General features: G+C 40.2%; 1 protein-coding gene across 1 annotated transcript in view; it reads left to right on the forward strand.

Moving 5' to 3' along the window:
- The window catches only part of astn1 (astrotactin 1), a 481,448-nt gene that overhangs the window by 451,368 nt on the left and 16,233 nt on the right, over window positions 1-13,847 (forward strand). The window contains exons 21-23 of the mRNA XM_085390452.1: window positions 817-952; window positions 4,103-4,203; window positions 6,775-6,958. Coding sequence (XP_085246578.1) covers window positions 817-952; window positions 4,103-4,203; window positions 6,775-6,958 — 421 coding nt within the window. The remainder of the gene's footprint in view (window positions 1-816; window positions 953-4,102; window positions 4,204-6,774; window positions 6,959-13,847) is intronic.

The raw sequence follows: 13,847 nt of genomic DNA on the forward strand, positions 1-13,847 counted from the left end.
CAGAAAGGGCTTACACAAAAAAGTGGGAGGTAGAGGTGGTAAAAGAAAACTTTTACCTAAAATGTTAGTGTTGAATGTGCTGAAAAAAAGTGGGTGGACGCTGAATGAATAATACTCCCTTCGCAGCATGCAGTGTCAAGGTGCCCTTGGACACCCATCTGCAACAGTAAAGTCACTGAATGGACTGCATGTTTACAGAAGTGTTGGCGTCACAAGGAACACCGTGTTCTTTTTGCCTTTCTGTAACACGGGGGGACCCAAATCCCAGTAGCTGCATTCAAATGTTAGTGAACATGCCTATTTTTCACTTCATAAAATCTAGCTCTCTCTTATATATATATATATATATATATATATATATACGCAGCTGAAGCTGATATGAAGATGCATAATTCGGCCCTTTAAAAAGAGAACAGGTCAATTCTTTTGCTGTATAAATTAATTTAACCATTGAAAGTTGCACAAAACAGTTAAAAAGTTCACAATTAAAAAAAACACAACTGCCCTGAGATTAAAAATAAATAATGGGTCAACAATAATCGGATTTTGACAGTTTCAAATCAGAACTCAGTATTTATTTTGAGTGAATTTAAACAAATTATTTGCTGCCTTAAAAAAATAATGGCAGAATTGTAGCAGTAGAGAAACTAACACAAAAAGTAGTACTCTGACACATATTTTAGAGGGTTAATAGCGGGTTAATTGCCATAAATAAATCATAAGCAAATCATTCATAAATTTGAAGAATTGTCTGAACTGTATGAAATACTTGGATGAATTAATCCAGAGGAATCTCCTGACTTACCTTTGTTGCAGAAACCCTTTTAAGCTTTGTGGATGACATCTTGTCCGGGGCCAGGTCTCCATGTGTGATGTTAGGTGACATCCCTGACCTACTGTCCTCCTCCATCAGTATGATTATTCGCTGCCTGGAGCCCGACACCACATACATGTAAGTATGGAGTCTGTTCTGAGCGTGTCATGTAATAAGCAAAAGTGACCCGAAATAGGCACTCTGGTGGAGTTACTTTGTGTGTGTGTGCGTGTGTGTGTGTGTTTATAAGTAGTTTTAAACCTTGTGAGCCACAAAACAACATAATAGTTAAAGAAGAACTGACTGCGTTACAGTCAGTGCGGGAGCAGCGGCTTTGCTCGTGCACGATTCGTTTGCAGTTTGGAGCATAGATGTGATTGCATCCCCTAGTCCTCCCCCAGCCTGATTGCAGCTGGGGGAGGACTATCCTCCGCCTTGAGCGCTTTGGCACGAGCTAGGTGCCCTCGGCAGCACCCACTGCTTGTTGAGAGTAAGAGCGATAAGCGCTTTCACGTCAAAAAGTTGTCATAAATGAGTCTCCAATAACACCAGAAAAAGTAGCCAGATTTGTCCCTAGTTGCTTTTTAGAAAAAAAAGTCGCTAAATATAGCGACAAAGTTGCTAAGTTGGCAACACTGGCTGTAGAAAAATAGGCTTAAAAAATTGCTTACTGCAAAAACAAAATAGCTAACTCTTTAGCTAATAAAGAGCTAATTTGTTAGCTCCAGACTGAATGTGGCATCTTTTAACTTTAAGTTCAATTTTAGTTATCAGTATTATTATTGCAAATTTTATATATTTTTGATTTTAAATCATTTGATACTTTTGAAGTTAGCACTGTTGTCCACACTATGTTTTGCTTCTTTGTTTCTTCTTCAAATGTTACAAAGTACTAGCTGCTACTAAGCTAGTTAGTTAGCAACAGCAAATAATTAAATTCTTTTGATTTTTGTTTTATTTTGTGACATCACATGCAGCACTATCAGAGAAATGTCAATGTAGCTTGTTTTTGTGGTTTTACAATCTTTCAAATCCTCTATAATGTACCTTTTGTGTACTTCTCTTGCTAAGTAACAAACTGTAGATCATGTGGTTAAATGATCATCGTGCACCATTTGTCTATTATAAGCCACTTCACTTGTGCCGCGTAATACAGTCAGAACATCTGTGGGCTTTACACATTTTCCTAAATATTTGTGCAGCCTAGGTGGATTATGTTTATTTTTTTTATATTTTTTCCCCATATTGGCATGATGGTGTCACGCAGTTCCTTCATATTTTCGGTTGCACATCCATAATGGGAATCTTCCACCATAAAGGTGGTCTATTGGATTGAGATCTAATCAATTCTGAAGCTATTTGAGTCAAGTGAACTCATTCTCATATTCAAAGAAACCAGCCTGACATGATTTTAACTTTTTGGTACGTTATCTAGCTAGTAGCAGATATATTGTGGTCATAAATGGATGGACATGGTCTCCAACATTACTCAGGTAGGCTATGGGATTTAACAATGTTCAGTTGGTACTAATGGGCCCCAGGTGTGCCAAGAAAATATCCCCCAACACATTACATCACCAACACCAGCCTGAACCATTAATACAGCACAGGATGAACATTACTTCCATGCTTTCATGTTTTTTATGCAAATTCTGAGCCTGCCATCCAAGCAGCAGAAATCGAGCCAGCACAAACTGTATCCTCAGATTCTCGGTCTGCTGCTGAGGCTCACCCGCTTCACTGTTTGACAGAGAAGCTCTTGTAAGATGGTGGCTTGAGTTACTGTTGCCTTCCTATCAGTGCAAAGCAGTTTGGCCATTCACCTTTGACCTCTGGGATTAACAAGGCATTGCCACTCACTGACTATTTCCTCTTTTTCGTAAACCCTAGAGACCCTTGCAGATCAACAGTTTCTGAAATACTCAGACCAGTTTATCTGGTATTAACAACCATGCCACGTTGGCACTCCTCCTTTAACTTCAGATTCTCAGTTTGAACTTCAAAAAGTTGTTTTGAACATGACTAAGTATATGGAGCTCCCATGTGACTGATTAGATTTTTGTGCTAATGAGCAGTTGAACAGGTCCTTGTCAGATTTAAAAACCTCAGTGGTCTGTCAGTGTATGTATATGCTTCCAGTGCAAAATTAAAAACACACACACACAGATGCACAAGCACCGGATGCTCAGATGCTCTCATTAGCATGCTCACACTTATCTCACAGAAAGCTTGCCAGGTGGGAAGCCACATGCATAACACACACACACACACACACACACACAGACATTGCAGAGCAGAAGAACAGGGTGGAGAGGGGAAAAAGAGGGAGAAGAGAGAAAATGCAGAGGTAACATTTGGGGCTGAGAAAGAAAGAGAGGAAAGAGTGAGGAAAAGATAAACAGCAGTGTGTAGAGGCAAAGAGAAGTAAAGAAAAAAAGGGCAAAAGGCCCATGGACAGAGCTTCTTCAAACAATTTTGACGTATGTGGGTTCGGTGAACAGCTACACATGCTCTTTTAATTCCAGTATCAGCGAGATTCCTGCTCTTTCTATCCTGTCTGACAGCTCATTCATCTCCCTGAGCTCTTAGCTTGGGGAGAGCCTCTGCACCGAGGCCTTGTCTCTCCCATCAGCTCTTTATATTTTCTATAAAGATGGATTCCGTACAATGCTCATGAATGACACTTTGTAGAAGCAAAATACGCTCTTTCAGATAAAATATGCCCAAGAAAGGCATGCTAGAAACTCAAAGACAGCAAAAAAAAAGATACTTTGCAGTTGCATTAAAAGCAAAAGTTCAGTCTTTGAGTATATGATGGAAAGATTCAAATGGCTTTCTTCTAACCGAGAATATCTGTCATTCACTCGTCTATTTCTTTACACCTCTTTGCCTTTTGAGTGTTCGTACTGCTACATCATTCTTTGTTACTGCAACAATTGGCCACTAGGTGGAGATATTCATTCAGCGAAACTAGCTCTGCAGAGAACGGCAAATTGGGAGTGTGGCACTGTTCCCGTATTGATAATGCAGGCCCTGGTCTTCAAAGCAGGGGGTCTTTCGATTGGATTAACAGCTGCAGGAAATGCATCAGCTGTGACATGTTTGCTGCTGCTCATATGTTTTTTGTTCAGCACTTTCATGAGAATACACTGCAGGAAATCCATTTTATTACTTTAGGTTTTATAGATTTTCACTAACAAAATGGAAAAATGGACTTTATATTTCACAGTGCGTGTGTGTGTGTGTGTGTGTGTGTGTGTGTGTGTGTGCGTGCGTGCGTGCGTGCAGGTTCCGGCTATGGGCAGTAGACAACACGGGGCGCCGTTCAACTCCAAGTGAAGTCACCATCAAAACTCCATGTCCAACTGTGGATGACGTCAAAGCACAAGGTGAGGGGAAAAGACTGTACATCATTATTTGTGTAGTAAATATGATTGTTATATGATGTCAGAAAAATTCGGGGGAAAAAAATTATATTTGGTGCAATTTTTTTTCATTTGTTTTTTTTTATTTACCGGACAGACATTTGCTCTTTCTATTTGCAGTCATGTCTCAAAACCGCACAAAACAGATGTTAGATGAGTTCATCATAAAGACACAGGCAGATAGTTTTCCTCTCTGGAGTAGAACTGTTTATGGACACTGTACACTAAGATCTCACGAGAATATTGGTTATAAAGTGTGCTATTTCATGTCAGAAATTAACGAGCTGAAATCATTTGTCACCCTGTGCACTAGTGAAGCTTCATACCAAAGACTTTATAGATCCTGCTGCTGAGTTGGAGACAGGGCTGTAGACATTTGGGTAGTGTCACAGTTTTCACCTTTTTGCCACTACAATTGAAGTATGGCTTTAATTAAAGGCCCTGGCCAAAAGTACCTTGACTGTCTTTTTTTCTGCCCTAGTACCATATTTCCTGGTGCTAAGGGTGGGCTGATTAAAAAAGTTACGCAAAAGCTGTTTCAGTGATAGGTGTGGGATATTTCTTCATTCCTAAATTAAGCAGGCAAATATTCAAGAGTTCATTTCAAGTGATGAATGATCATGGGATCCTTTTCATGGTGAAGAAAAACCCTTTTCCAACGGTCCCCAGAGGGGGAAAAACTCTCTCTGTAAGGTAGCTATCCGTTATTGAAGTCTACCATAAAGAGGCTTTGTGGACGACGCTTTGACAGAAGGTTCAACCTCATGAACAGAAAGGCCAGGTTAGAGACTAACTCTCAAACAGCATTCTTTGGACGGATGAAAGTAACATCAACCTGTCACAGAAGGACAGGAGTAACAAAAAATGGAGAAGGCTTGGAACAGCTCATGATCTGAACACAGTGAAGCCTGTGTGATGCATGGGCATGAGTGGTTTCAAATTGTACTTGGGTCACTAATGTTTATTAATGATGTGACAGAAGACAGAAGCAGCCAGATGAATTCTGAAGTGTACTGTGATCCATCCAGCCATCCATTCTCTTCCGCTTAAACAATTTAGGGTCGCAGGCACCCTGAAGCCAGGTCGCAGGTACCCTGCCTGTCACCCAGCTACCGCAGGGTGACAGGCAGGGTACACGTTGGTCTGATGCAGGGCCAAGCAGAACTTGCAAACTTGATATTGTCTACAATAGTGGACAAAGGCCTGAAAAATCAGGCTAAACAGGAATAAGCCACGTGGTCAGTCAGGTTGAATTTCACTAGCAGAGAAAAAAACCAAAGGGAGTAAGACACATCACAAACATCTGCAGACTTCAAGCCATCATTACATGGAAGGACTTCAGCAAAATATTAAAGTTCAATAATGATTTTTTAAAATTTGTCCAATTCCTATTTGAACCCTATTAAGGGGCTACTTAATTTACTGTGCTTGACTGTGAAAACAATTTCCAATGTAATTGTCTAATTGTATAAGAAAAGATGTGCCACTTAATGCAGTTGGTTTTAATTACTGGAAATCTACGCATGGTGTGACATGCAGTACATGCCATGTAGTTGCTTTTACTGATTTTCTTGGCATTGTCACTTCCGAGAGGACTTACACTCCAAGGTTTTAGTTTCTTCAGTGAATTCTTCAACTTTGTTGTTGATGATTTATCCCTTTTAAAATGATCGGTAATGGTAGTGAGACCAAAATATTCATGTAAAATGACATCTGCTTTATTCATCTGAAATTGGAGCTGCAGAAGAAACAGGAAAGAACACATCTTCTCCACTTATGAGGCCATTATATTTAACAGTGCCCAATAACTGAGGGGAAAAAACTGCAATATGTCCAACATCTTTGTCAACATCAAAGAATCTCTTCCAATGACCACAAAAAAAAACGCATATTACAGTTACTGTGTCGCTGATCCTCCATCCTTGGGTATTTCACACAAACATGTGACCTCTGTCATCACTGGGAAGAAAGGGGTGCTGATCACTATCCAGTAACCAACATCCTAATTTGGGATTAGACTTCTTAATATTATTTCTTTATTACTCTGCCTCGCCCATACCTTAGCAACTGACATGATTCCACATGGATTCCTGTCGTGTCCTACAGTAATTGAAATTAAGAATGCATTCGTCAGCCTGTCAGGATCACTGTTAACAGCATTGTTTAAAATGAATGCAAAAACAGATAAGACCTGCCCCAGACAAACATTCTTCTCTCGCTATGAGCGATCTGCCCCGTCTGTCTACAGAAAGCGTGATTGCGTGTGAACTCAGCGAAGCTCCCCACCCAAACCTCAACAGCGTATCCAAAACAGCAGCGAGGCTAGCATGGATTCAGGAGAAAGATGACTTTGTCATTGGAACATCTTGCCTGGATCATTTAATATCAAGTAGCCCCAGTCGGCCTGTTCATTAAACATAAAAAAGGGTTTGAACTGATCGCCGGTATTGTTCTTTATTGTTGGGCATAGTTAACACTCGTTTCCTGCTCCTATTAAAGCTGCAAGTTAACCCCCGATTGTCTATACACTTTCAGAAATTGCAGATAAGATATATAACCTGTTTAACGGCTACACCAGTGGGAAGGAGCAACAGACAGCTTACAACACTCTGATGGACCTGGGCGCTCCTACACTGCACCGTGTGCTTTACCACTACAACCAGCGCTACGAGAGCTTTGGTGAATTCACCTGGAGGTGTGAGGACGAGTTGGGACCCAGGTACGGTTATTTGACTGTTTCTTTTCTTCCTTAACGAGTCAACAAGAACAAAAGATGCCACACTGGAAAATGCATGTTTATTGAACACCACAGGCAGTTTAGTTTTACCCACGCTGGAAACGACAGGAAAAAGTGACTTTTCTGCCAGACAATTGGGACTCAGCTTGTATTTCAAACGTGCCCACATCTCTGACGTGTAACCTCAGATCAGAAAAATGCATTCCTTCCAGCAAATTGATCATCAACTTTAACTTGATCGCCAATTTATCAGCAGAACCCAACAATATACAAAGCCCTGTAGGTCTGTCTTGAGTCAGACTTTTACAGAATACCAAAAGCCTTAATAACGTGTAGACTGCGTTCACTGTAATCAGTCTTCCAGATATGCGTGTGTGTGGGAGTGTGTGTAATCCATTCATGAGTTGCCCTCCCACCAACAAAGTGCAATCTGTCATACTGAGCTTGTGCAATTGACACTGACATCTTCAAACAATAACAGTGTGAGACTGAAGAAAGTGGCAACTAGACAAGAGTCTGGATTGGATCACAGTTTGTCAGAACAACACTTTAAAGTGCAATTTGAGCAGATAGGCCTTTCATAATCGAAACATTCACCAGAAATCCTGTAAAACCCAGAAAGCTAGGACTGAATTACAAGACATAGATGTGCTCTATTAGTGATTACTGCACCCCCAACAGCTTATAGGAATTTGTTCCCATTCTGACACAGATCTAGATCAGGTGCGATGAATAAATCAACAAATTGTGTCATATATAAACATGTGTATTATAATATTCTCACTGTCTACATATCCCAAGATTACACCAATAGTACATTAGTAACTAGTTCATTGAATGAGTACTGTGCGTATCCAGAGCTTGATCTTTTTTTTTTTTACCAGTGTAGTGTAGGAATGCCTCAGTTGACATTGAAATATACAGAGGGCTAATCTCTGGAGCTGAAAAAGTAAGCTAGCTGCCACTTGACGTTGGCGAGTCAATCCCCTTAGACTAGGGTTGCCAACTCCCTGAAAAATAAATAAGGGACACCTCGACCCAGTTGTCTTCACCCTTCCCAGTGTGGTGAATTTTCTAGCTCTTTTTTTGTGTGTGAAATTATTTTTTTAACCATTTGACTTGAAGTTGATTTAAGTAGATGCATATTCTATTCTTTGTGATATGACCATATGGGAAACAAATGATCATTTAGCCATTTATTTTTAGCTCAAAATGACAACATTAACACAGTAAAACAGGTCTCTTTCTTAAACAGAAGCCTGGCATGCTTAACTTTTGAGAATATAAGTAAATCTTTCTTTAAAAGCACTCTGTCCTGCTTAACTTAAAATAATAGAAAACAATAGAAAGAAAAACATTCTTGTAACAGTGCACATTTAGTGCATTTAGTACAATTGGCTTCAGTTGAGGTATTATTTCAGCTTTTCTAATGCTAATCAGCTGCTCCTGTTTGTAAACCCGCTTGTTGCCATGATTACGCATCATAACTCATCATCATTATTCATCTATGTATTACTTTTATGTATTAGTCATCAATTTGTTGTAATCATCTATCCTTGCAGTTGTTTATTACACAAAATAAATTATATTATCACACTTCTGGCCACATAGCGCTGATATTCACTGCACATGCCCATATTAACTTTTTCCAGCCAGGTGTTTTCCTTTTCCCATTCTTCCCTTTCTCTGAGGGGAACAAACATTGCTGCTCTAATGCTGGGCTTACACTGTGCGGTTTTAGGCCCATTTTGAGCCGATTTTTGAGTCGTGCGACCGATTTGGTGATCGGACCGATTTTGGCCTTCATCGTGCGTCGTGTAGTATACGTGGGGTAACGAGAAGCGATTAACACCTCGAGCAGCTCCCGATCATCAATCGCTCGTGAGGGTGTCACCACAGCTGCTCACACTGCTCGCGTGCAAACACGTAAACGTCGGTGAAAAAGATGGAGCAGCACGGCTGTGCAGCGTGTGATCTGGACACAAGCGATGGAGGCACAACTTGTAGAACTTTGGAAAGCTCATCCGAGCCTTTTCGATGTGGCATCACAAAATTATCACGACCACAACAACTGTGAAAATAGTTGGATTTACATTGCTGCTCAATCACAGCTGCCTGATCAATGTTTTTCATTAGCAATTTAGCAAAGTTGATGGTGGTGGTGTGTCTGTGTGAGTGAGAGACAGAGAGAGGGAGAGCGACAGATTTTCTGTTATAACCTTCATGTTATGTTGGCACAGTGTGAGCACTCAGGTCGCATCAGAGCATCGGGCCGTATAGTGTGAGACCTGCATCGTGACCTACCAACTTCTAACCCCTGCGAGTCAATCGTGCAGTTTGAGCAGGAGCTGAATAACGTGACTGAAAAAATCGCACAGTGTCTGCCCAGCTTTAGGTGTACTGTCATCCGAGACTTGCACCGCAGTGTCGGCGTTTGTTTCCCTGTTGGCCATGCTTCTTGTTGTGGTCATCTGTTGTCTTCCGGTATTTTCTCTGTAAGCGACCTTTCCTCGACCAATGAGATGAGCGGTAATCTGAATTGTCATACTCGAATTGTCATAAGTGTGCTGTCAGCTCATTGGTCACAAAGCAGGAGAGGGGCTGGGAATTATGATTTCAAACAAAGCGTTAAATCCATAAACATTTATAGACTACTTTTGATTCTCACTGTATTACGGGACAAAGTGCGTCCCTTATTAGCTCAATACGGGACGTGTACTTTTGTTTCGAAATACGGGACGATTCCGTTTTTTAAGGGACGGTTGGCAACCCCACCTTAAACTATGTTAAAACTGAAAACTTTCCAACACTTTCCTACGAATAAATGTTATAGTCTTTATGGATTCTTCCCTCCCTTCAAAACAACTCTGAGTGAGGTGATTTATTTATTTTTTTTGCAACTCCTTGAGTTAGCTTGTGTTAGCTAATGTTAGCTAAATGATGCTATGTTGTCCAGAACGGGCTAACGTTAGCCTACACATTGTCTTTGCATTTAACTGCTCTCTGGAAAAAACATCTCATCTTTGGTACCGTAGCTGTGTTTTTTGCCCAACATGCGCTGCAAGCAATTTCTTTTGCACTGCACTTACATTTGGCCTGAGCATCTATTCCCACAACAATCCGCACAAGTTGTCTGACGTGATCTGTGCATAACAACAGTTACAGCTTGAACAGAAAACAGCTCTAAATAAAACCAAAACTGTGCTTCGTACACTTTTCGGTGCAAGCGCTAATTTGTTCCACTGTTATTACAAACACATTTATAGGGTCTCCATTATATCAGCTCTTTCAAAAGCTCAGCACACTGTTGTTTCGACTCTCAAAGGTGGGCAGATGTGCCGCTCACAGTTTCCAAAGCGCTGTCTCTGATTGCAAAGCGGTTGTTTGCGTGAATTAGAGTTACGGGAGAAAGTCAGTCAAACTGACTGGGAAGCCGAGTGCTTTTAACCTCTGTGACATCACCGGGGCCATTTAGTAACTCGCAACCATGGAGGGCCCCAAATTTCCGCCCAAACTACGTATAAGTACCCATAATGTAAAACTGTAGCTTAATGTTTTATAAACAGAGCCATGTGTCTGAAATAAAACCTACTTATAAACAGCAGTCTGTGTTACACGCTTTCGCTTTGGCAGGTGAGACTGATTAGCAAAGGCTCCCTTAATTCTGTGTTTCTCCCTCTGTCTGTGGGCTCCCCCGCCCTAAATGAAAGGTTGGTTTTAATAGGGACCATGCTGGAAAGAGTTGATGTAATTGAGGGAGTTGCTTCTGAAGTGTTCCATTAAAATACACTTACATTAACAGCCTCCCAATTTAGTTAAAGGGAGGGGTGATTAATGTTAATAAAGGCACCTCAGAGCTGGAAAAGTGGCAGAGAAGTGCATTTGAGGTGAGAGCTGGCAACAGCGGAAGGAAGTATAAACATGTTTTGTTTAGCCAAGTCATCAAATGAACATTAGACTTTCCTATGTATCTACTTTAGAGTGAGGAAAGACCTGAGCTGTATGCTGTCTATTGTTACCAGGCGAGCGTGCAGGCAGCGAGGTTAATGGCCTCGCAGCTCCGCCGCCGTGTGTCTGAGTGTGCTGACAAGCTTCCCTGTGGCGTCAAGCAGTTTGTTTCTCTGATGTTATTTGACCGTTGGGGAAAACAAATGCAGCAGATAAATGGCCGCACCTATGCCAGGACAAAAATACTACTGATATCATTTTTAAGAAACCAAAATAACCGTCATGCATATTTCTGGCTTTTCAGGCATCCTGTGTTGATGTTGGCCCGATGCTGCAAAAACATCTCAGATCATGATGATCATTGTCATTCAGCTGAACCGGGAAAACATTTTTCTAATCTAGACTAGACTCATTATGGACATATTAGGATAAAGATTGTATTTCTGTTTAATTCCAGACAGAATTTTTAATCTGTGGCTTACTGCATATTTTTCTAAGCAGATGACTGTAGAAATAAAAAAGCTACAAAAAAAACAACCTAAACTAAACATTAGGGTTGGGGCAGAGCTGCTACTACTGCTTTGATGAAACTGTCTCTTTGTTCTGATTGTTCTCCTTGCATTTCGTTTGCTTTTTACAGAAAAGTAAACTTGGAAGTCACAAAATCCAGAAAAAAGCAGCTGTTTACATGTTCTAGTAACTGCACCTGCATACTTTCTATTAAGCAGTGCTTCAGTATTACTGTATAGGGGAAACAGCACTCGCCCCAATGGAACTTGAAGTCCTATTGAAAACAACGTGTTCCTTTTGTAAACATCGGTTCCCAGTGGAGTCAAAAAGAGGACTAAAGCACCATATGCTTTTGGGTAGGCCTGCCTTGTAATTAGGAAGTCAATACCGTACAAGAGTGCAGTTTGGTTTCCAGTGTTGGGTAAGTTACTTTAAAATAGTAACTCAGTTACATTACTAGTTACTTCTCTCAAAAGTAACTCAGTTACTTCAAGTTACTCGTTACTTTCGAAGTAACTAGTTACTAGGGAAAGTAACTTTGGTTTTACCCAGAATTCTCTTATTAATGTGTTGCTTCCCTAACTGGATACCCAGCAAGGATGCCAGTCTTCTAGCTTGCTTACATGTTAGCACTATCCAGCCACAAGTACACTGTGCCACCTAATGGCCTGAACCTAAAATAGTTAAAATGGCAGTGTAGTAGTTCGAGTGCAAGTCAATGATGAAATGAATGAAACTAAATTAGAAATTAACAAAGTTTGTTTTATGTGTCACTTTTTTATCTGTGTGTTTTAATCTATTTCTAATGTTTCAACCCTCTACAAATGCAAACTCATCATTCTCGGGTTGTTACAGCAGTGTCTAATCATTGTACGTAGTATCACTAGGAAGAAGCAGTGGATCACAAAACAACATACAGTGTGTTGAAACTTTTGAAAGATATTTATTTTTGCCATTTAAATGGACAGAAAGTATGCTTTTAGCAGTGCCAACATTAAACTGTACCTCAGACAATTTAGGACCTGTAGGTATCAAAGTAGGTATCAAAGTGCAAAAACATGTAGTGCAAAAAATGATTTAACATAAACACGGTGAGGTTTGTCCATTCTTTGTAAAGTTAACTGAACTTAACTTTGTAAACTTAACTGCTGAATTCCACCAACTGGAGACCTCATGTTCAGTAATAAAAGTATTTTCAGAGAAAGAGAAGAGAAATAAAATTAATTACAAGTATGTTCAGCCCCACAAACAGAAATAAAATAAATAATAACTATTTTCAGCTTCATAAACAGTCAAACCAAAATAATATTGCCTCCATACAGGCCATGTAGATAAATAAAATATAATGGTATTTTAAGTGCTTCAGAAGCCCAAGTTTCACTTGGAAATAACCCTACTTTACCTTGTAGAGCACCACTGAAGGCAACACATCATCATCATATGAGCACTACTCAACTTTGGTTTCCATCAAACCAATGATTGTACCTCAAGAGGAGAAGCTTCTCAAACTTATGATCAGACAACTTGTTCCTCTTTGGAGTGAGAATCAGGTTTCCCAGGCTGAAAAGCCTTTCAACTGGGGCACTTGAAGGAGTAGCTGCATTAAGTTTAAGAGAGAGTTTCTTTATCATTGGGAAATGATTCAGAGAGTCTAACCCTGTTGCTCCTGATTTGAGGTACTCGGCTACCTCACCTTCAGCAGTGGCATATATGTCCTCATTCTCTTCAAAGGAGAAGAACTCATCCTCTTTGCTAGAACCCGCGTGCTGTGTTGTGTTGGTGGCGCTGGTACCTGGTTGTAGCTGATCTTGCTCAGGGAGAAGTTTTCGACACTCTACCAGCAGACGTGCCTTTGCGAGGTCCTTCCGCGCCTGGTCATGTAGCCAACGAAGCTTAAATTTTGGTAGTGTCACAGCAGCCAGCAAAGCATCTTCACTTCCAAGGACATGTGCAAACCTTGTTTTGACTGCCTGTAATAACGACACAGTAAAAGTGCAAAAAACATTTTTGCATGAGAAAGTATGCATTGTTTCAACATTAAATTAATTAAATATTAACAGCATGCTGTAGTTTTATATAGAATGTATTTTAATTTGTAAATAGTGTGTATTTTACTACGTTGTATTTATTTTATTTATTTATTGGGGTTAAGTATCTGTAACTGTAACAGCATTCACTTGCATGTGAACAGCACAGCACAATATAAAAAGCAATTGAGTAAAACATTTCATTAAAGATAAACACAAATGAAAATATCATCTCTTACCTGGACAACTGTATCTGGTAGCCCAACAAGAATTTGCAGACCATTTTTTATAGCCAGAGTCTTGGTCATTAGCGATTCCAGTGTGGGTAGGAGTGTGCCATAAAAACAATGGTCTTCTCCTTGAAGAATGTCCAGTGCCACAGTAAG

Source organism: Rhamphochromis longiceps, linkage group LG18, assembly GCF_057381845.1.
Source record: "Rhamphochromis longiceps isolate RC_006_pf linkage group LG18, R_longiceps_female_GT1.1, whole genome shotgun sequence".
Taxonomy (NCBI): Eukaryota; Metazoa; Chordata; class Actinopteri; order Cichliformes; family Cichlidae; genus Rhamphochromis; species Rhamphochromis longiceps.